The 23,199-nt window shown below is 51.0% G+C and overlaps 1 protein-coding gene and 1 long non-coding RNA gene across 2 annotated transcripts in view; one reads left to right on the forward strand and one right to left on the reverse strand.

The window, feature by feature from the left end:
• Positions 1 to 737: 737 nt before the first annotated feature.
• LOC109267511 (uncharacterized) lies at positions 738 to 2,494 on the reverse strand. The gene is made up of 2 exons (XR_002080139.2): positions 2,390 to 2,494; positions 738 to 907 (listed from the first exon to the last, which is right to left on the reverse strand). It is a non-coding gene; the product is annotated as an uncharacterized LOC109267511 (long non-coding RNA).
• Positions 2,495 to 4,049: 1,555 nt separating this feature from the next.
• Positions 4,050 to 23,199, forward strand: part of ERGIC1 (endoplasmic reticulum-golgi intermediate compartment 1) — a 101,480-nt gene continuing 82,330 nt past the window's right edge. Inside the window, exon 1 of the mRNA XM_019450328.2 lies at positions 4,050 to 4,267. Within this exon, the coding sequence (XP_019305873.1) occupies positions 4,065 to 4,267 (203 nt within the window). The 5' untranslated portion in view covers positions 4,050 to 4,064. The remainder of the gene's footprint in view (positions 4,268 to 23,199) is intronic.

Below are 23,199 nucleotides of genomic sequence, written 5' to 3' on the forward strand. Positions count from 1 at the left end.
CCCTTTATGACTTTGTCTCAGGAGTCATACACTGTCATTTCTGCAATGTCCTGTTGGTTACCCAAGTCTGTCCTACTTGTTGTGGGAGGTGATTACACAAGGGCATGGGAACATCAGTGAGGACCATTGGAGGCTGGCTATCGTAGAGTCCTACAAGATTAGTAATCCTAAAGCTCGGTTTTTATTAAGTCACTCCTCTGGTCCAAGAGACCCAGAGCTTTCCCACATACCGCAGCACAGTCGGATTTCCTTAGCCCTATCTCCCACTGTCTTTTGGGTGGATGGATCATCTGGGACTGGCAGCCTGGTCTGCTTACAGACCCTAACAGTCTCCACAGAGATCCTTGTGGATGTGCTCCCTTCCCCAGCCCCTCTGTTCTGTGGGAAAGCCTACTTCCCTGGGAAGCCTCCATCCAGCCTTTGACACAGAGGCATTGCACCCCTACCGCGTGCAGGCTCTGGCTGGGTGCTGGGATACAAGAATGAGCAACGGACATCCGTGCTCCCCGGAGAGCTTCCAGTCAAGATGGGGAGGTTGACATTAGCCAATTAACGATAATGTAATCACAAATTGTGACACGGTTTCCCCAGGAAAACTGGTGCCATGCAAACGTATAGTGGGGAAGAACCTGGATGATTCTATATATAATATTTGAGCTTCCAAGTAATTAACTAGTCTGAGGCAGGTGCATCAGCATTAGGTTCAGGTGTAAGCAGCTGAAAATCCAAAATAAAGGTGGCTTATATAAGATAGATATTTATATCTCGCTTAGACATCCGGGGAGGTGTTTAAGGACAGGTACTGTGCCACTCAGTGACAGGGACTCAGGCTCCTTCTATCCTGTTGCTCTGTTCTGCATGACCTTCTTCACGTGGTCCACGATGGTGGCATCCACATTCTGGGCAGCTATGTGGAAAAAGCGAGACAGAGGATAATATATACCAAGTATCCCTGAAGCTGCCATAGATGCTTCCCCTTACATATCAATGGTCAGAACTTAGTCACTAGGCCATACCTAGGTGCAAGGGGAGCTGAAAAATGCAACTTTCATTCTGAGAACCCATATGCCCAGCCAAAAATTGGAGCTCCATCACCATGCAAAAATAGCAATGATAGTCAACCCCACCTTGCATTATTCTGTACCAGGCACTGTCCTAAGTCCTTGACATATGTCAACTCATTTCTTTTTTTTTAATGTTTTTAATTTTTTTAAATTTATTTTTGAGACAGAGCACGAGTGAGGGAGGGACAGAGAGAGAGGGAGACACAGAATCCGAAGCAGGCTCCAGGCTCTGAGCTGTCAACACAGAGTCTCACGTGGGGCTTGAACTCACGAACCACGAGACCATGACCTGAGCCAAAGTCAGATGCTCAACTGACTGAGCCACCCAGGCACCCCTTTCTTTTCTTCTTCTTCTTTTTTTAATTAAAAAAAATTATATCAGCTCATTTTACCCTCCTAACAAATCTGTGAAGAAGGTACTACTATTGTCCCCATTTTATGGATGGGGAAACTGAGAGACAGATGTAAAATAACTCAATAAGTGGACATGCTGGAACATGAACCCATGAGGTGTGGCTCCAGAGTCTGGGCTCTGTCCACATGGCTAACAGTCCTGAAGAAAGGGAGAACAGATATTGGGAGACATTGCCCCTATAAACAGGGTGGAACACAAAGAAGAAAGTACTCCAGGCAAAAGGAATAGCCAATGTAAACCCCACCCCAGTCTGCTTGCAGGGAGCAAGGTCTTTATAGCAGTGCCTCTGAAACTTAAATGTGCCAACAAATCTCTTGGAGATCATGCTTTTAAATGCAACCTGATTCAATAGGTTGGGGCTGAGGCCCCACAAATAGTGGTCTGGGCCCCGTGGCAGGCCACTCAAGGCCCCTTCACCTTTCTTGCTACCCCAGACTTCCAGTTCAGGCTGATGTCCTTGTCTCACTTCAAAGTGCCAGGCCACTTGTAGAGTGGCCCCGTGGCAGGCCACTCAAGGCCCCTTCACCTTTCTTGCTACCCCCAGACTTCCAGTTCAGGCTGATGTCCTTCTTTCACTTCAAAGTGCCAGGCCACTTGTAGAAAGAAAGAAAGAAAGAAAGAAAGAAAGAAAGAAAGAAAGAAAGAAAGAAAGAAAGAAAGAAGAAAGAAAGAAGAAAGAAAGAAAAGAGAGAGAGAAAGAAAGAAAGAAAGAAAGAAAGAAAGAAAGAAAGAAAAAGGAAGGGAGGAAGGAAGGAAGGAAGGAAGGTAATGCTGGAGGTCAAAGGGAGGAAGAGATAACTGGTCAGGCTGTACTGTATGCTCCAGGGGAAGATTTTGGTTCACCCCCCACCCATAGTGCTGTCACAGTGCATTCTGAATCCTCCCAGAGGAACCAGGTACCATGATTTACCTCTTTTTATAGATGAGGAAACTGCCCTCTGGTCCTGCTTTTAGAACACGAACCCCCACCTTCCTCCCCTGGGATTTTTCAAGCCCTATGACTGAAACCTTGGAGGTGGGGCCAGCAATAGAACCCCAGGGGAAGTTCGGAATTAGTTTCCTCTACACCAGTCTTGTGTTACCTCAACTATCAACTCTTTTAATCCACCAATCCTGGAGGGAGGTGCTGACTATGTGTGAATTTTGCAGGATGAAATTGAGGCTCAGAGAGGTCTGCCCTGGGCCAGGTCACAGACTTGGGCAAATCTTGCTCTGCCTAAGACAACCAGCATGTCCTGCATGGACCTGGCTCACAGCCGGCTCTCAATGAATACCGTTGGAATGAACCATAAACAGAAGGTGCAGGCAGAGGCAGCTATCTGGTCCACCACAGTCACTTCGGGTGATTGTGCCCATATCATGTGCCAGGCACTGCACTAAGCCAGTCTCCCAACTTTCTTATCTGACCCCCAGGAAAATGCCCCTCAAATGCCATCAGTCTCTTTGTGCATACGTGGAAAGGGTGGGGGCTCAGAGATGCCAAGTGTCTTTCCCAGAGAGGCACAGCAGGGAAACAGATGGTGGGTTCACTTTATAAATCTAGGATTGCCTTATCTCCTCCTGTCACAGAGCTAGACGCTGTGCGCGACCCAAATCTGGATCATTCATTCAATTTAATCCTTACAACTCAAGGAAACCGTTTTGCAAATGCAACAGGGCTCTGAGAGGCTGAGGTTTGCCCGAGGCCACAGAGAGAAAGTGAAGGAAAACACAGTGGGGGCTTCGAAGGAAGAAACGCGTCTCTGTGGGTTCCCTGCCCCGGCCCCAAAAGGTCGGCCCCTCCCCCTACGCGCCCGCGGGCCCCTTTAACCGGGCGGCGGAAGGGGCGGCGGGGGGCGGTGGACAGCGCCCAATGGGCTGCGCGGAGCGTCACTTCCCGGCGGCGGGAGGCGAGCGGCGGGTGTCTGGGGCGGTGGGCGGCCCGCGGGGGCGGGGCAGCCGGAGGAGGCGTTGGCAGCGGGCTGGGACCCACGCGGCGCCGCGGCCCACCTGGCCTGCAGCGCTCCCACCCCCGGCAGCGGCGGCACGATGCCCTTTGACTTCAGGAGGTGAGTGTGGCGACCGCGGACACAGGGGGTGCCCGGGCACGACGCGGACCCCTCTTGCCGGCACGCAGAAGCGGCCCCCAGCCCTGTGCATGCCTCGGCAGGCCCTCGGGGACCTGGGGCGGGACCCCTGCAGCACACAAAGCCGGCCGGAACCGCGGAGGGCCCCCCCGGTGCAGCGGCTGGCAAAGCCATCCACCTCCGGGCCGCCCATCCCTCCCCTCCGCCGAGCCCCCTCCTCAGCCTGGCCCCACACCACTCAAACGCGCATCTCCACCCCCATTCTGGGAAACAGATTAACTCCCTACCCCCGATGGGAACAAACGAGCCCTCCCCCTCCTGCCGTCCGTCCGTGGAGTCTTTTCGTGGCCCCTGCCCCTGCTGACAGGTGCGTCCGGGGCACCTCCAGTGAGTCCACAGGGGTCTGCAGCCCCATACCGCCTGGCAGCAGCTGGAGGGTTTTAGGTTTCCATAGTCTGAGGCTGCCCCAGCCTGGGCAACACAGGAGGCCTCTGCCAGTCCGGGTCCTGTTCTCTGGGTATGGGGGCACCATGGGAAGGGGAGGAGGCCAGGAGTCATGGGCAGGGCTCCCCAGAGGACCCAGCCTGGTCTGGCCTGGGCTTTCTGCAGTCACTACAATGGGTTCTTTGTAGGGTCCAGCTGCCTCATGGTCCACGTTGTGCTGGGTTAGGCCTTCTGGAAGCCTGCCTCGGAAGAGGTCTCCAACCAGGCTTTCCCTTGAGGTATGGAGCCCCAGGGAATGCCCTGGCCTGAGGCAGACACACTTTGGGGGGTTTGGCCAGGAAAATGGCAGGACTTTAGTGTAGGAGAAGAGCTGGATTAGAATCCTGGCTCTGCTCCCTCCACTGAGCAGCTCCGTATATTCTAGAAGTTAGGGGCGAAGGCTCTGGATTCAGACCTCCCCTTGGCTCTGTGGTGGGATAACTTGGACGAGTGTCTGAACCCTCTCAGTATCTCTAAAATTTACCACCTGCAGACTGGGGCTAAAATAAGGTCCTCACCTGCGAGGACTGAATGCATGAGAAGCGCTTAAGTCAGAGCCTGCTGTAGGGTTTAGAGCCCAGGAGGAGGATGTTAGTAGATGAGGATCTTCTCCATGAGGTCATTTCTTCATCCACAAATAGGGATTCTAATGCCTCGCAGGAGGGAACTGTCTCCCTCCTCACCTGCCCTTTCCCTCCCTACAGGTGTGAGTGAAATCAGGGTAAAGTGACAGTCTTCCCAGAAGGAAAAGCCTGGCGGTGACCCTTATGCATTGGCTGTTGTGGTACTCTAGCCTGTCCTGGGCACCGATGCCATCTAGAAAACATCTGCCAGCTTCCTGCCCCTTCCATGAAGCCTAGAGGTTCGCACTAGGGTCTCAGACAAATGCTTGCAGACCCAGGGCGGTTTCAAACAAAGAAATTCCCTCTGATGGAATTCAGGGTCAGTCCTTTGATAATAAAGATTCCTGACCTTCCCACACACACCCTCCCCCGTCCCCATGTGATTTAGTAGGTTCCGGTGATTTTGACTTTGTTGGATAAATCACTGCTTTGGGTCACTTAATCCTGTCACTCTGTACCTAGCCCCTTATCTTAAAAGAAGGAAGTTGAGGCTCCAGGTTGAGGGTCTTGCCTTGGACCTCATGAGAACTAGCCTGAAGGGTGGGCCAGGGTCCCAGGTCACTAACAGCTTCTGACCTGGTGCCCCTTGAGTTGGAGATTTGGAGTGCCCCGGTGCCACGGGGACCCCAGCTAAATGAGGTGTTGTAATAAGTTTTCTTGAGGGCTTGGGCTTACCACAGAATGTTGAGAATAGATTTCACCACTTTGCATTTGCACTTTGGAGGACAAGACATTTCTGCCTAGCAACCCGCACTTTTTAAGATCCATTAACTCCAGGGCTCAGTTTCTAAGGAAGGTTCCACCACCCCACATACCTTCTTCCTCTTCAGTGTTCATCAGATGTTTACCGTGCTCAGCCCTCTGCCACGTGGCCCACAGTACAGAGCTGGGTGACATGTGGCCATGCCCTCTCAGCACTGGAGAGAAAAGAGGAGAGCATTGTGGGGCCCAGGAGTGGGGGCATGTTATGAACCAGGATGCTTGGGGCATCTACCCCTGTATAGGCACTGCAGGGTCCAGACTTGATGTCTGTTCCCTTGTCACCTGTGAGAGGGAGTTTTCATCTTCATTTTAAATCAAAGGAAAGGGAGGCTGCCAGGTAGAAGCTGTTTGCCCAGGGCCATATACTGGTGAGATGGTGGAGTTGGGATTTGCACTCTGGGCTGTTAGCTCCAAAGCCTTAGCTCTGGGAGAAAAGGGAGTGCTTGGAGGGTCCCACAGCCCTGTTAGATCTCTTAAGAACTGTGGGGGAGTAGAAAGGGGCCCTGTGATTGGACCCCCTCTCCCAGTTCAAGGCCTGGAAGAAATCCAGGCTTCCTGCCTGCTGTGGTGCCTTAAAACCAACCAGAATCAGGAAGAGGCTGGGGGGAATGGCAGTCTCCTGCCCTTTCTTATCAGTACTCTTGTTTTCTTATTGCATGTGGGACCTTGCACAACTTACCTCCTATGTATTCTGTCTGTGAAATGGGCATGAGAACAATATCCGTTGTTGAGAGGATTAAATGAGTCAATGTGTGTAAAGCATTTAGACACAGAGTAAGCACCCAATAAATTTTGGCTGCTATTTTCATCATTTGTGTTATTTCATGTAAGCACCTATATGTCCTAACACTGTATAATTCACTTAATTATTATGCTTATTCTCTCTCTCCCTGCCATTAAAATATGAGCTCCTTAGGGCAAAGATTTTTATCTGTTTTATTCTCTGTTGTAACTCCAGTGCCTGGAACAGCACCTGGGCCAAACTCATCCGTGGAAATGCCTCTCAGAGTCTGTCAAGGAAGCCAAAGACATGGTGTGCTTTGATACGTCAACTCTTCCTTTACTAGGCGGATTTTGAGCTATTGGTGGAGAATTTTCTCCCCCTTCCTTCCTTGAATTGGCTCTAAATTGGTTTTGGGGGTTGGGAGAGGAGGGATCCTGGGACTGCAAAGATTACTTGTGTTTGCTTTGCTCCTGGTGAATTGTTTCATTAATCGCTGGCCCGTTGCTGTTGTGGAACTGGCCTTGTGGACCCAGATCCGTGGGCGTTGGCTCTGACCATACCCAGTTCCGGCTGGCAGGGGTCAGCTCAGCCTTGGGTGGGGGTGGAAGGCAGTTCCTGCAGCCCAGGCCCGGACGAGCCTGAGCACTGCTTTCTGAGAGGCAGAGGTGGCCACTTTCCCACAGTGGAGGCCCCCAAGTTGAAACCCCAAGACCTGGGTATGCTGCTGCCCTGTCACTGACCAGCTATGCCGTGGGCCGGTTTACCTTCTCAGAGCCTCCGCTTCTTCATTTTAAAGACAAGTAACCTTCACTGCCTCACCTGGTAGTGTAGACGTAGGGGCAAACGAAGTATCCCTGCAAGGTAGGGCCAGCTACATAATTTGTGGGACCCTGTGCAAAATGAAAATGGCATAACCTCTTGTTGGAAACGTATTGAGAATTTCAGGACAGCCACAGCAGAACATTAAAATAAGCGTGGACCCCTCGGAGCATGGGACCCTATGTGACTGTGTAGGTCACACGCCCGTGATGCCAGCCAGCCCTGCTGCGGTGCCTTGGTTTGGCCTCCATTGCCTCCTACCTTGGCATCCCTCCAGGAGACCCCAGACTTCCTCAGGAACCCTGAATGAGCTTCCCAAAGTTGACCTTTTTTTTTTTTTTTTTTTTTTTTACAGTGAGCTTTCCACAGTTAACCTGATTTTCTCATGTCCTGGTTTCAACCTTCAAACAAGGCCCGTTGCTCTGAGGATCAAATATGAATTCCTTAGCTCCTCATGTGGCTTTGTCTGAGTGGGGCCCTGCAGACCCTGAGCCCTCCTCACTCCCCATACCAAGCTAAGCCCTAGCTGCCACAGGGGGCTCTGAGCACGTAGTTAACACTCAGCATATAGTAGTTATCATGAGTGTCTGTATTTTTATCCTGCCTCATTCCAGAAATTACTCGAGGAAACTGACAGAAACATACTTTACATCAATTTTTAAAGAATATAAATGGGCTGGGGTGCCTGGCTGGCTCAGTCGGTTAAGCCTCTGACTCTCGGTTTAGGCTCAGGTCATGATCTCACAGTTCGTGAATTCCAGCCTGGCGTCAGGCTCTGTGCTGACAGTGTGAAGCCTTCTTGGAATTCTGTCTCCCACTCTCCCTGCCCCTGTCCCGCTCACGGGCATGCTCTCTCTCTCTCTCTCTCTGTCTCTCTCTCAAAAGTAAATTAAAAGGATACACACACACACACACATATACACACAGGCTTAAAAATGAGGTCAAAAGGGAAATGATTAGACCAGAGAAAAAACGATGTGAAAATCAAGCCAGTGTTTTGTGTTTATGGAGCAGTTCCTAGTGCCTGACACTGTTGTTAAGGATCTTATGTGCATCCACTCATTTAATCCCACAGCACCCCTACAAGGCAGACCCCGTTGCTGTCCCACTTTACAGCTAAGCCACTTGAGGTGCAGCAGAGTTCAGGAACAATGTGGGTCAGCAGAAGATGCTCGGGGTGGAATGCTGCCGTCGGGCTCCAGAGCCCCACTTGTATGCTGTAGGCTCCTCTCTCAAGCTTTTCCCCTTCCGTTCACCAAGCGCAGAGAGAATGGATATCTCCTTTAACTGGATTCATTGGGTTTCTCATCTCTAATTCTTTCCCTACAGTGCTTATTAAAAAGCTTAAAGTCACTAGCTTCCCCCCCCCCCCTTTTTTTTTTTACCAGCCTCATTTGGTCTGACACCTGATTTGGAAATTGTCTTTAAAGTTGCCAGTTAAAGGGTCTTGCACTAACTTAGAGCATCTCACTCTGGAGGGTCCAGATTTTCCCACTTTGGCCACTGGGGCTTTAAAGCATAGAACATCAGTTTACCTGCTCACCTGGACATAGGCTAAGATGGAAAAATCTGTCCTCTCAAGGCAGTTTGGATTCCTGACTATGATACCTAATGTCTTGAGACGGGGCTTTAGCCAGCTGTGGCCTCATTAAGTGCCACTTCCCATCTGGTAATCCTTTCACGTTTTGTCTTGGAGTTGCTGCTGGGCTGTTTACATCAGGCATTAGAGGGGCAGGCAGGGCGTGAGGAGGGCATTTGGGGTGATGCTCACCTCTGCCTCAGTGATCCTCGACACTGGCTCTGCATTAGAATCACTGGCAGAGTTTAAAACAATTCCCCAACTCAGGCTACACTTCAGACCCAATAATCAGGATCTGAGGGGGAGGGGCCCAGGCATTTGTATAGTTTAAAGACCCTCACATGACTCCAGCGCACAACCGAGACTAGGAAAATTGCTCAGAATCAGAGAACTAGTGGGGAGCAGGGCCAAGAGCTGTAGGGCAGCCAGAGGGTGGAGTAGGTACTTGGAGGGAAGGCTGGGGAGCGGATCTAGTCCCACCTGTCACTTCTATGTGACCTTCAGCAAGTCACTTCCCTATGTTGGGACTGTTCCTCACCAGTAAAGTGGTCAATAAGTGGTCTTACTTTTCCACTGATGTCCTTGCTCTTGAGAGTGTGGTCCCCAGACCAGCAGCTTCAGCGTCACCCAGGAGCCTGTGGGAAATGCAGAATCTCAGTGCCCACCCCGAATGTGCATCTGTGGTTTAATAAGACCCCCAGGTGCTTTGGATGTGTGGTAAGGTTGCCAAAGCCCTGCTCTGGATGCCTGACTTGACACAGCCCCTCTCAGTCAGTGCTCCGTACTGTGCCCCCCCGCCTGTGGACTCACAACACGCATGTACCTTTCTAAAGATGCTAAGAAATCCTGAGTGAGGGGAGACCAAGTCACTTGGTTCAGCGCAGCTTTTGCCAAACTGATTGTCCAAGCCACCGTGTTGTTCATGGGGCACCCAGTACCCTTTCTCAAAGATAGTGTGGGAGACAGCCCTAACTGATCCTTTAAGGAAGTAGTAATTAGCCTAATTGTCTCTTGTCCACTTGAACATTCAGGTCTGTTAGCTTAATTACATTGGTTGTATATGCAGGAAAAGTATAGGACAGGAAAAAACCCTCTAACACTAGCATGTATTTGTTTTAAAAAGTCTTGTCCATTGGGAGAGGCAGGAGAAACTCAAGGTTCCCCGTACTGTCGAGAGCTAGGGGATACATAGGTGCTTTGCAAATCTACTCTCCCTGAGGCAGAAGCGTTATTATGCCTGATTTCCGTCCGGGGAAATCGACCTCAGAGATGATGGATCCCACAGCCGGTGGATCAAGGGGCCCTGGGGACCAGCGTACCCCTGATACTGTAGTCCTCCCCTTGAGCTCCTCCCTCCTACAGCCTACTGGGCAGCACAGCTGGACAGGAAGCAAGATCCATTTAAAATGGATCAAATGTTCTGTCTCTCCAAAAGGTGGAAACCCTATTGGAGACGAGAGGCCTGGCCATCATGAAACCAAAGTACAGTCACAATCCCTGAAACATTGGGTCCTGATGTTGTGGCAGCCCCTCCATGGCATTAACTTTTCTCTCTTGCATTCGAGGCTAGGGGCTAGAATCTCTTTGGAGGAGGAAAGGAGGCAATGCTAATTTCACTAGTTGTGCCTGACGGTTCCTCAGCTTGTGATGGGCGAGGACTCTGCTGGGCCCGTCACTGGACTTAAGTCACCCTGGCCCCACGAGATACAATTATTAGTATTATTAGCAATTTATTTTCTTTTTTTAATTAACATACCGAAAAACTGGCTTTTCTTTTTGTGTACTCTTCTATGAAATTCAAGACCTTACATCATGTAGTCACCCCTGCCCTCATGTGGATACAGAACCGTTCTGTCACCCTAGGAAACGCGCATGCTATCACTGTATGGGATGCAACTAATTCAGTTTTTTGAAAATTATGTGGTAAGAATGCTTAAGGTGAGATATACCCTCTTAACAAATTTTTAAGTGTGCAGTAATGTTAACCATAGGCACAGTGTTGTTCAGCAGACCTCTGGAACTTACTCATCTTATGTGACTGGGACCTTCTACCCCTTGAAGAACACCTCCCCGTTTCCCCCTTTCCCCAGCCCCGGCACCCACCATTCTACTGCCTATTTCTATAAGTTTAATGGTGTCACATACCTCATGTGAGTGGATTCGTGTCTATCTGTCCTTCCGTAACTAGCTTGTTTCACTTAGCGTAACACCCTCAAGGTTCATCCATATTGTTGCATGTGGCAGGATTTTAAGGCTGAATAATATTCCACTGTACATCTATACCACATTTTCTTTACCGTCCATCTGTCCATGGACAGTTGAAGTTGTTTCCACATCTTGGCTACCGTAAATAACGCTACAGTGAGCACGGGGGTGCAGATATCTCTTCAAGATCCTGATTTCAGTTCTTTAGAGTAAATACCCAGTCTAGTCGCAGGATTACTGGATCCTATGGTATTTCTATTTTTAATTTTTTGAGGAGTCTCCATACTGTTTCCCCAGTGGCTGCCCCAGTTTGCATTCCGACCAATAGTGCATGAGGGCTGCCTTTTCTCCACATCCTTGCCAACACCTACCGTGTGACAATGGCCATCTTAACAGGTGTGAGGTGATATTTCGTTGTGGTTTTGATTTGCATTTCCCTGATGCTCAGTGATGTTGAGCAGCTCTTCATAGACCCTGTTCCCCATTTGAATATCTTCTTGAAAGAAACGTTGATTTAAGTTTTTTGCCCAGCTTTTAGGTCAGGTTATTTGTTTGCTCATTTGTCTGTTTTGCTTTGCTGTAGGAGTTGAAAGAGTTTCTTCTGTATTTTGGATATTAACCCCTTTTTTAGATCTATGGCCCACAAATGTTCTCCTGGTGACAAAGTTGCCTTTTTGCTCTGTTAATTATTGCCTGTATTCAGTTTTATTTTTTACTTATTTATTTTTAAAGCGATTGAACTGCACACTTTGGTTTTTTTCAGGTTTATTTATTTTGAGAGAAAGAGCGTGCATGTGTGGTGGGGGACAGAAGAGAGGGAGAAACAGGGAGGGGTGCGGAGAGAGAATCCCAACCAGGCTCCATGCTGTCAACACAGAGCCCAATGTGGGACTCTATCTCATGAGTCTCAAGATCATGACCTGAGCCAAAATCAAGAGTTGGACATTCAACTGACTGAGCCACCAAGGCATCCTTTTATTTTTTTTTTTATTTTTATTTTTTTTTATTAATTGAGGGAGATAGTGTGCACACAATCAGGGGAGAGGAGCAGAGGGAAAGAGAGAGAGAATCTCAAGCAGGTTCCATGCTTGGCACAGAGCCCAACGTGGGGCTCGATTCTGTGATCCTGGGATCCTAACTTGAGCCAAAACCAAATGGAGCCACCTAGACACCCCATCTTTATTCAGTTTTTTTTTTTAATTTTTTTTTTTAACGTTTTATTTATTTTTGAGACAGAGAGAGACAGAGCATGAATGGGGGAGGGGCAGAGAGAGAGGGAGACACAGAATCGGAAGCAGGCTCCAGGCTCTGAGCCATCAGCCCAGAGCCCCGACGTGGGGCTCGAACTCACGGACCGCGAGATCGTGACCTGAGCCAAAGTCGGACGCCCAACCGACTGAGCCACCCAGGTGCCCCTATTCAGTTTTAAAACAGGAAGCCACAGCTCACAGCTGGGACATGACTGGCCCAGGGCACACAGCTGAGGAAGTACAGTATTGGACTTGAACTTGGGTCTGATTCCAGAGCCAGGGTACTTCACCACATGCCGCCCTTCCTGCCTAGCTGATACTTTGCCATTGTTAATTTGTATGGTTCTCCCCTCGGTCTTCTGTCCTCTTTTCTGTCTCACTTCCATGCCAGCAGTTATTGGCATGTAGAATTTAGCCAAGATGTCCCTTAAGACCTTTGGGAGACCCTGGTGATACTTGGCCTGTTTTGAGGTTTTGCTGGGTCCAAGAACATCTTCATGGATAGCGTCTCCACATCTTCAGGAGAAAGTGCTCCATGGTGCACCGCCCCTGGCCGCCCCTGCAGAGTGTTTTTCTGCACTGAGTCCCTCTGAGGACGGCCCACGGTGGGTCCATTTGGCAGATCTGTGTGGATTCGAATGCCTTTCCCGCGTTTACTAGCTGGGGGACCCTAGACGAGATACTTGGCGTCCATGAACCTCAGTTTTCCTCCTCTGCAAACTAGGGCACCCACACTTTCCTTGCAGGGTGGTCGTGAGGACAAGATGCACTCGTGTGGAACGTGAGACAAGTGTGTCTAGAAAATGGAGCATGTCTCCCTCCTCGTGATCTCATCTGCAGCCCTGTCCTCAGGTTCCTCGCCAAGCCCTGGGAGACCCCAGCAGAGGGTCATCTGGTGGGGGCACACCATGAAACCTCAGGGCCAGTGACACGCTCATGTGAGAACCCCTGGGGTGATTTGACCCAGAGCTTGCCCCTGTCTCAGTGGCACCCACACAGTGACCCCAGACACCAAGGCATTGACCTGTGGTGAGAGAGAAAGGGGTTGGTGGCATGCCCGGAAGCCTCCGGGGCCCAGGCAGGTAGCTCGGTGGGTGATGTGCTGTGCACTGGGGCCCACGGGAGAGCAGCCCTCCCATCAGGAAGGGGCAGCTCCAGTGTAGCTCTGGGGTTCTTTGCTCCTCACATTGCCCAGTGTCTCAGGAAAGGATGAAAATCTTAGAAGTTGTGGGAAAATGGCTCGTAAGCATTTCCAGTTTTATTTTTGTTGAACATGATACTGGGCCAAATCCACACCTTCCTAGGGCCGACAGTGGCCTGTGGCTGACAGCACGCAACCTGTGTGTGTCACACACAGCAGTGTGACCACGCACTAGCTGGGTGGACAGGGCTTGGGGCAGAGCCCCCGGACTCTCAGAGGTGGTCTATGGGACCTGGCCTTGGAGCCCAAGGCAGAGAAGTGAGGGACCCATGGGTTTGGGCAGAGGCAGCCTTGGACCACGGGGCTTCCCCCCAGTGGATGGTCCTGGGACGACGCTGCTGGCTCCGCCTGTGGCCTGGACTTTCCGCTCCGGTGGTCCCAGGGCAGGCCAGAGCTCAACTTGCTCCAGATCACCGGCTGTATCTTTCACGTGACCTCCCAGGGCTGTGCTGTGGTAACAGCCGTGCCTATGGTAGTCCCCGTTTTTCAAGTGCCAGGCTAAAGGCCTTTGTTGGATGCCCTCAGTTGATCCTCACATCGAGGAAGAACCACTTATTATTCCCGTTTGCCTGGTGAGGATGCTGGGCAAAAAGAAGGGACAGGACTTGGCCAAGGTCACACAATCTGTGGGTAACACAGCCCATCTCTGTGTTAGAGCTGGCTTTCTTAACAACCCTCCTGTGTCCTGAAGGCGAGTTTCTTGAATTTCTTGGGGCCTCTCCATGGACACACCTGATGTTTCCTGCCATCTAGTTAGTTGTGTTTACAGTTCATTTCTTTGGAAGCCTTGGAGGGGCTCCGGGTCACTGGAGAGGAGGCTGGACCTGGGTGATCATTTCCTGTCACCATATGCATCTGTGGGCAGGAGATTACCACCAGTGAGCCACTGCTGGGGAGCCAAGCAGAGGGGTGCAGCCCTTCCTGTGGGGAGCGAGTGGAGCTGGTCTCTGGAGCCCCTGTCAGAGGCAGGAGTGGACTGTAGAGGCGGAGTCACTTGTTCATTGAACATATTTATTGGGGCCCTACTGTGCGCCAGGCCCCTGTTCTAGAAGCTGGGGATGTAGCACTGGGCCAAACAGAGAAATCCTCCCCCCAGCCCCCAAACTCATGAGACTTGTTTTAGTTCTGGCATTTGCTTTTCCCTTTCTCTTTTAAATTAAACACACTGTTTTATTTTGGAATAATTTAGACTTCCAGAAAATTTGTAAACATAGTATGGACCCCCATAAACATACCCTATCCAGCTCTCCCCATGGTTCACACCAAACATTACCACATCTGTTATGCCTAAAAAGTTGACATCCGTATATTATTAACTAAAATCTGAACTTTATCTGGATTTCACCTGTTTTCTATTAATGTCCTTTCATTGCGCTGGGATTCAATCCAAGATCCTACGTTGCATCCAGTGGTCACGTCTCCCCAATCTCCTTTGGTTGAAGACAATTCCTCAGTCCTTGTCTTTCATGGCCTTGGCAGCCTTGAGGAGCACTGTCCAGGTGTCCTCAAGAATGTCCTCCAGTCTGGATTTGTCTGCTGTGTTCTTATGATCAGACTGGGTTATGGGTGGCGTGCCTTTCTCAGTGCATCCTTTCCGGGGTACCACGTGGTGTCAGTGGGGGTGTTGGCCTTCAGCTGGGTCAGGCAGCATTGCCAGGCCACCCCTGTGTTGTTTTTCTTTTTGTTTTTTTTCTTTAAAAAAAAAAGTTTTATTTATTTTTGAGAGAGAGAGAGACAGAGAGACAGAACACGAATAGGGGAGAGAGGGAGACCCAGAACCCAAAGCAGGCTCCAGGCTCCAGGCTCCAGGCTCCGAGCTGACAGCACAGAGCCCGATGCCGGGCTCAAACTCATGAGCCGCAAGATCATGACCTGAGCTGAAGTCGGACGCTCAGCTGACTGAGCCCCCTAGGTTCCTCTTGATCAGCAGTCTTTTTTCTCTACCTTCCTCACTGTGGAGTTGGCCCCCTGTAGGGAAGGGCATTGCATTGGGAACCACCTGTCACGTTGGAGGAGGTCAGAGGTATCAGCATGGTTTGGAGCAGTCTGACACCATGATCCACTCTTTCCCTTAGACCCCAGGAGCTTTGAAGGAAGAGCTAAGAACGAGGCCTGTAAGAGAAAGCTTGAAAGCACTAGGAGTATTTCATTCCGTGCAGGGAGGTGTTTTAATGACTTGTCTCACAGTCTTCTAGGCCCCCTAACAGTACACAGGGTGGTGGTTTGTCCTGAGCCAATTCCTGTGGATCCAGGAGGTGGCTGTTGGCTTGGATGAGACAGCATCTCCCCATTTGTCTCCACCAGCTGAAATCTCACCCACCCCCCTCAGCCAGCTTTAAGCACTACCTCCTCCAGGAAGCCCTTCCTCTTCTTCCTGAGTGGCGATGCCCTCCCTGACCATACCAGCCCCTCCTCTCACCCTCTGGTTCTCTGCTACATGCCTCCCTTGCTCCTTCCTCTCTGGCTCAAAGGACTGCAGGCTGTGACAGTGTCACACTTGTGCTCTCTCCTGCAGGACCCAGCCTAGGGACTGGCACATAGGACATGGCATTCCCCGGGTGATGCGCTTTGCAGAGGCACATGGCATTGTGGCAAAGGAAGGGCTTTGTCTATTTCCAACAGTCCTGGGTTCAATTTTCGGCTGCACTGCTTCCTACATGTTTGACTTTGGGCAAGATGCTTCACACCTCTGAGCCTCATTTGCCTCATTGCAAGGCAAGTTATCAGTCATAACTGCAAATAATCAGTAGTGTGCGGCTCCCAGGATTGTCATGAGGCCTAATTGAGCTTGTCTCTGTAAAACCCCTAAGACCCCTGGCATCTGTTAGGTGCTCAGTAATTATTTGTTACAGGAAAACACCAGGAAATAGACTGTCATAGAAGATTTCCAGGTTGTCAGGAGATTGGACTAGAGATGGCTTCTTTATATCAGCCTGAGTCAGTTACACTCCATAAACAACCTGAAAATCACAGTGATTTAATGCAACAGAAGTTCATTTCTCACTCATGTAAAGTCCCAGCGTAGCTGGGGATGCTCTGCCCCTCACAGGTTCCCAGAGACCCAGGTTCCTTCCATCTTGTGGCTCTGTCTTCCCCAAGGGTGTGTTGGATTCTCTCCCAGGCCTGGCACGGGGGAGAGAAGGATGTGGAGGGCTAGGTGGAAGGTGTGGATGTGGCACCTGAACTGGGGACCCGCACCCACATAGCTGTGGGAATGGTTAGGAGATCCAGGTGGGTGAGGTGCTGGGAGGAAAAGGGTGGGCTTAGATGTGCCTGTCACTGGCTGAGGCCATAACTCCAGCTACTACTTCTCAGCCTTCCACCATTCTGGTCCCAGGTCCATAATTTGGGGGCATATTCCTAAACAACATGTATTATTTACTTAACGTTTCTCGAAAGTATTCAGTTTTTTAACTTAATATTCTTATTTATAAGAGGTAGCTTTATAACATCTTTGAAAATGGCAGAACAGGGGCGCCTGGGTGGCTCAGTCGGTTGAGCGTTCGACTTTGGCTCAGGTCATGATCTCGCAGTCTGTGAGTTCGAGCCCCGCATCGGGCTCTGTGCTGATGGCTCAGAGCCTGGAGCCTGCTTCGGATTCTGTGTCTCCCTCTCTCTCTGACCCTCCCCCGCTCATGCTCTGTCTCTCTCTCTCTGTCTCAAAAATAAATAAAACATTAAAAAAAGAAGAAAAGAAAAGAAAATGGCAGAACAGTATCCCCTGCCATAAGTAGAGACAAATAATTGCCGGGTTGTCCCGTTCTCACTACCTTGTGTCTGCCAAAATTGTCGAGTCTGTTAGAAAAAGGATACTGGCCAGTGCCGGAAAGATGAGAGGCTGCCCATGGAATAGCACCGCCCGAGACCTCTTCAGTGTTCGCAGAATATTCAAATGACAGCTCAGCAGGGATTAACCACACTGTGAAGTCTAATGCCACCTAACTGCCAGGTCTCCCCTCCCCTCCCCCCCCCCAATGTTATCTGAAATCACCCTAGGTCACACCTGTGGCGGGGAATGCAGGCTTAGGGGACAACTAGCCCACAATATGTACAAATCCAAAACTTGGTGCAGGGAGAGGTGGATGAGAGGCACCCTTTCACCTCGTAGCACTTACCACTTTACAGTTTGCACCTTGATCTGGGGAAACTGATGCCCAGGGCAGGACATGACCCTCTCCATCCCCCCCCCCCCCCCCCCCCCCCCCCCCCCCCCCCCCGCCACCAAGGCCATACAGCAGATTTGAGTGCTCCTTCCGCTGTCCCTGGCTCCCGTCCTTGGTTAGGGAAGGATTCCTCTGAGAGGTATGACTGTACCGGGCCAGGGCTCTGTGTATTCCTGCTGCTCTCCCAGCTCTCTGTCACCTGCCTGGTGCACGTGGCTGTGTTCGCACAGGAGTGCCAGCCTCCCAGGCCTGCTTTGAGGAGCCAGGAAATCAGAAGGCGGCCTGGGCCTGTTTGGGAACGTCACCCACTCACTGGCCCAGTGGGTGAAATACATTTGTCCGGTGACAGCATCAGTTGGTACTGGCACCTGGGGGACTGCTTAGCTGTGTGCTGTTGAAGGGAAGACTCCCCGTGTGTCCTGGCATGCCTGTTTGACGTTGTCTTGCCCTCTTGACTGGGGCGGAGTCCTCAGAGTGATTTGTTCACAGAGTAGAGGTGTCAGCTTCCTCTCCTAATTCCCCACCCCTGATGTCCCACCCTTCTCAATTATAGCAACACCAAGCTCCGCCCATTGAGAACAGGCAGTGTGCCCAGGGCCTCCAGGCACGAGGCCAAAAGGTATTGTTATTCCCATAGTGGAGAGGAGGAGGTGGAGGCCCAGGGAAGTGGGGTTCATTCATCCATCCATCCATCTGTTCATTCATTCATTTAAAGACTTATTGGGGAAGATTCCAGGGAAAACAACACTGACTTTGTCTTTACCTTCGTAACACTTCCAGGCTAGTGGGGGGATATGGGCAGACGACAATGGCATAAAAAGTTCTTCTCCGTTGTGGGGAGTACTGAGAAGGCAGGACAAGTAGATGGGGCAGTAGAGACTTTGTGGAGGAGGAACTAACCAGATTAGCTTGGCCATCTGGCACTCTACCTCCACAGAGATCCTCCTCGACTGCCTCTTCAGTCTGATTTGGGTCGCCTCCCACCCCTTCCCTGGCTGAACCTTGTTATCATACCTGGAGACGTCCTTCAGATCACTTAACACAGTTGTAATGATCTGTGCGTGCACTTCGTCATTTAACATTCTGTGTGGATGGAGTCTAAGCTCTTGAGAGCAGGGACCAAACCTGTTTGCTCATCACTGGGTCCTGGTGGTGAGGTCAGGGTCTACACACAGCAGGCACTGAGAAAATATTTATCAAATGAAATAGAGGCAGGGAGGAGGGGGCCAGTGCAACTGGAGTCAGATCCTAAGTCTCGGGATGGGGCCCATGCTCTCACCACCTCATACCGTCCATGAAACAGCTCAGAACCCCAAACAAGGTGAGGCTCCCCGTCCCCCAGCACTTGGCAGAGGGGTCCAGCTCCACTGGGATTGGGTGCTTTGCTGCCTTATCTCTGCATTTGGAGAAGTTTCTAGTTTTCTCCTGACGGTGTAAGTGTGTCTGAAAGGACTCTAGCAGTGAGAATGGAAAACGTTCCCTTCCGAATGTCCTGAGGAATGGGGACGACACACATTACTCAGGCCCTGCCCAAAGTGGGAATGGGTGGCCGGCTGCCGGTCCTAACGGGAGGCCACCGGATATCCCCCGCCCTCACTGGCTCACTTGCTTGAAATGGCATGTTAGCCCCCTGAACCTGAGGTGGGGAAGTTGGGAGGGAGAGGACACCTGACCTTCCTTGCTCACCCCAGCTTGGGGCTTCAGCCTGATCCTTTGCATTTTGAACAAACAGGCTGAGAACGGTTGAGGGCTTGGCCCAAACTCACACAGCTAGCAAAGTAACTGAACTCAAGGCTTTCTGACCTTCCCTAAATGATGCTTCTGTTAGATACCTGACCCCGGAGGCTCAGCTTGTCCATTTTCAATTTCAGTCTAGAATGGGCAGGTTTCCCTAGTCACCTCAGCTCTGTGTCCCTACCCATGGCCTTGTCTGGTCCAGAGGGAGCCTAAGAGTCTACATTTTCGAAGTGTCCTCAGTGATTCTTAGCATCAGGTAGGCTGGGAAAAGCCCGAGGAAGGCTTCACTGTTCTGATTCAGGGACTTAAGAGTTTAGAAAGACCTTAGATGACGAAGCGTGGTCTGGAGATGATTGTTTTCACTGCAGATGAGGACACTGGGGTTCAGAGGGTTCACACAGCTGGAAAGGGGCCTCAGGAACACAGCTTTCCTGAACTTGAATCCCATCTTTGTTAGCTTGCCGTAGGAGTGTTTGCATCTTGGTGAGTGCTAGTTAAGCCCTCAGACCCTTCCCAATGACACGACCGTGAGTTTTGACCCCTCTGTCCCTGGTACAGAGACCTAGACCTAAGCTATTCTCTGCAGCCAGATGTTTTTGGAAGGAGGGAAGTGAGAAGCTGCAGGTGCTAGACAGCTAGGGGTGAGGTGATGGTAGACGTAAACTGAGTAAGTAAACTTACTGAGTGTCTCCTGGGCATGGGGCACAGTGCTACACGCCGTAAATAGGTTATCCTATTCGCTTCTTAACAAGAAACCCGTGCAGCGGGGGCTTTTACTTCCCCATTTTGCAGGCGCGTCAACTGAGGTCAAGTGATTTGCTCTAGCGGTGGTGTGTGTTAAGGTTCTAGGCTGATTAGAATCAGCAACTATGGGAGCTGGGAGGTCCTTGAGATGGATGGAGCCAGCCCCTTGGTTTTGGAGTTGGGGGAACCCAAGAGTCTGAGAGCTGAGGGGCCCTGAGAGCAAGCCAGGTGGCAGGGGGCTGGTTTCGCTCACGGACCTGCCCGACTTTCTCCAACTCAGCTTTGGTTGTCCAAGCTATAAAACTGGGTTACACTCAAAGCCAGGTGGTTTGTCAGAGCTGAGTTAACCCTGAGTCAAAGGAGGTGCGAGAGGGCTCACCCACCCACCTCTGCCCCGCCCTGGGTCAGACCCCTTGCAGCAGGGCCACACAGGCACGTCACCCCCACTTGGACCTCTGCCTGACCCGTACTCACTGGAGCATGACGAGTCAGCCACCCTGGACTCAGCTTGTTCTAGAACTGCCGTTGCATGCTGCACCTGGGACAGCTGGGCTTTGGATCCTGGCGTGTCCACCCACGCTGTGTGTGTCCTTGGGCAGCTCACCTCATCTCTCTGAGCCTGCTTTCTGGTTGACAATGGGGACATGAATCCTGACCGCCCCCACCCCCCCAACCCCCTGCCCCAGGGTTGCTGAGAAGAGTTAAGGAGAGAACCTCCCTCCAGCAGCTCCTGGCTCATAGTAAGTCCTAATTCAGTGTCATGGCCCCTGTCTTTCCTTCCCCCGTTTATGAAACTTCCTGACAGGCTTGCTTTGCTAACGCAGAGACTGAACTGGTAGCACTGGGGGTTGAATTCTGCCCCATCACAGATACTCCTTCATCCCCACGTTCTTTTAAAAAACTGAATTAAATGCCAGCATTTTTTTTTTAAGTTTACTTATTTTGTTTTGAGAGAGAGCACGCTGGCATGCGAACTGGGGAGCAGTAGAGACAGGGAGAGAACTCCAAGCAGGCTGTGTGCTGACAGCAAGAGCCTGACACGGGGCTTGATCCCACGAACCGTGAGATCATGACCTGAGCCGAAACCAAGAGTCGGACACTTAACCGACTGAGCCACCCAGGTGCCCCTTTAATGCCAGCATTTTCAAGTTAGGGGATTTCACATAAAAATCTGATTTATCATCGCCTCCAGAAAAGTGGGGGCTCCCTGGCCTCAGTGGCCAGGTGGCAGACGTAGCTGTCGCTAAGGAGTGGCTGCATGCGTCCCCACTCCCTGTTGCCTTGTACCCAGCAGTCTCCCCTTAGTTTTTGAGACCTCCATCCTAGTTCTTAATAGGCCAGCTTATGGGCACAGAGCAGTCTGGGAGGAAACAGGCCACAGGCAGAAGGTGGGCTGGGCAGAGTGCTGGGACCATAAGTGGGTAGGGAGGTGCATGAGCTGGGATCAGAGCCCAGGGCCTGGACAGGGAGGTGAGTTGGGTTCGGGGCTTCGGGCATCCTGTGAACCTCTCTGAAATGTGAGGATATTCTTGCAAGAAGCCAACTAGATTTAACCTAATAGAGAAGAAATGGAGGTGAAGAGTCAGATTCCTGAGAAAGACTGCCTGGGTTCAAGTGTTCCACTTGTCAGCTCTGTGACTTTGCACAAGTTACTAAACCTCTCTGTGCCTCACTTTCCTGATTTGCAAAACGAGAATGATGGGTCATTCATATGTATGCCCTGACAGCTAGTAAGCATTCTAAATGTCAGTGGCTAATAATTCCATCCCCAAACAGGAGATTTGCCTAAAATTTTCTGGTTGGTCTGGAGATGGTCTGGAAAGGTTCCTGGGGAGATCGTCCTGTGCCTAGAAATCCCAAACAGAGACTAGTGTAATTGAGTCTACTCCTGCTCAAAATTGCCAAATAATCAGGTGTATTGTCATCATTGTTGGGGCTGGGGGCCGAGTTTTCTCATACCTCTGCTTTTGAGCCCAGGGCTTAAAGATTCTATTAAGGACACTCCATGCCGAAAGAGGAGAGAGGAGGAGAGTGAGGCCCAGAGGTGGCTTTTCATTTTCCAAAATGCTAGTGCATTCTGTCCAGGTACCCTGTGTCGGCAGACCTGGTTTCTGCTGGCCAGTATCATCCACCGCCGCCCAGGGTCCTCCTGTGGGCCTCAGGCCCACAACGGACACCAAGGACCCAGGCAGGGAGGTCTCCCTTGGAAGGAGCCAGTGGCCTTTTGGGATAGAGCAGAGACCGGGGTTAAGAGCTAGGTCTCTGAGTCTCCCCCAAGGCTGCCAGTGCCTTGCCGTACTGTGGTCGCTGCTGGGTCCCCTAGACCTAGGACAGTACTAGGCACAGTAACAAATGTGTCGCATGGCAAGTGAGCAGAGTTCAAATTGCAACTGCGTTTGAATGACAGCTCTGAAGGCCCGTGGGGTGGCCATCAGTGCCCCAGCTGGTGTCACAGTGTGGGGCTCCCGAGTGTGGGGGTGTGGGATGTGGACTTGGTGTCCACCCTGCTTAACTGGTTTGCCATGTGCGCGTGTCGCCTGGATGGATATTGTGCAGAAGCTGTCATATGTAGGAATGTCTATCAAGTGAGCTGGACCGAGCAAGGTCGTGACTTGTGAGTGGCTCCTGGGTCTGCTGCTTCCTCAGTGGAACCTCCTGCCAGGCTCCTCTCCACTGTTTTTATTTATTTTTTACTTTATTTTAATTCTTTTTAACATTTATTCATTTTTGAGAGAGCGTGAGCTGGGAAGGGACAGAGAGAGAGGGAGACACAGAATCTGAAGCGGGCTCCAGGCCCCAAGCTTTCAGCACAGGGTCCGACACGGGGCTCGAACTCACAGACTGAGATCATGACCTGAGCCGAAGTTGGATTGGGCGCTTAAATGACTGAGTCACCCGGGTACCCCCTCTCCACTGTTTTTAGAACACACACCCAGCATTTCCCTCATTGGTCCCCCATCGTAGCCCTGTAGGGAAGGAGTTGCCCATTTCACAGTTGGGAAAATTGAGGCCCAAGGAATCACAGTCTGCCCAGCTGGCTGGGGGCAATTTGCTGGTTAAAATTCGGATTCCCATGGCCCCACCTGGAGATTGTGATGTGGGGCATCAGGGCCCTGGCCTCTGTATTTTAAGCAGCCTCTCTGGGGCTTTGTAATGATCAGGACAGTGGAACCCCACGCAGGAACTCCACGTTTGTGCCCTGGCCCCAGTTGATTCAGTTTCCTCAGCTGTAAGGTAGGGAGAATATAATGGTGAAATTCTAATAATGTGAAAATTCTAGAAGCAGTCGTGTAGCACTCTTAGGGTTCAGTGAAGACACATTTGTTGTTCTTATTCCATATGTGATTTGTTACAAAAGCCATTT

Source organism: Panthera pardus, unplaced genomic scaffold (assembly GCF_024362965.1).
Source record: "Panthera pardus isolate Hobbes unplaced genomic scaffold, ASM2436296v1 HiC_scaffold_2, whole genome shotgun sequence".
Taxonomy (NCBI): Eukaryota; Metazoa; Chordata; class Mammalia; order Carnivora; family Felidae; genus Panthera; species Panthera pardus.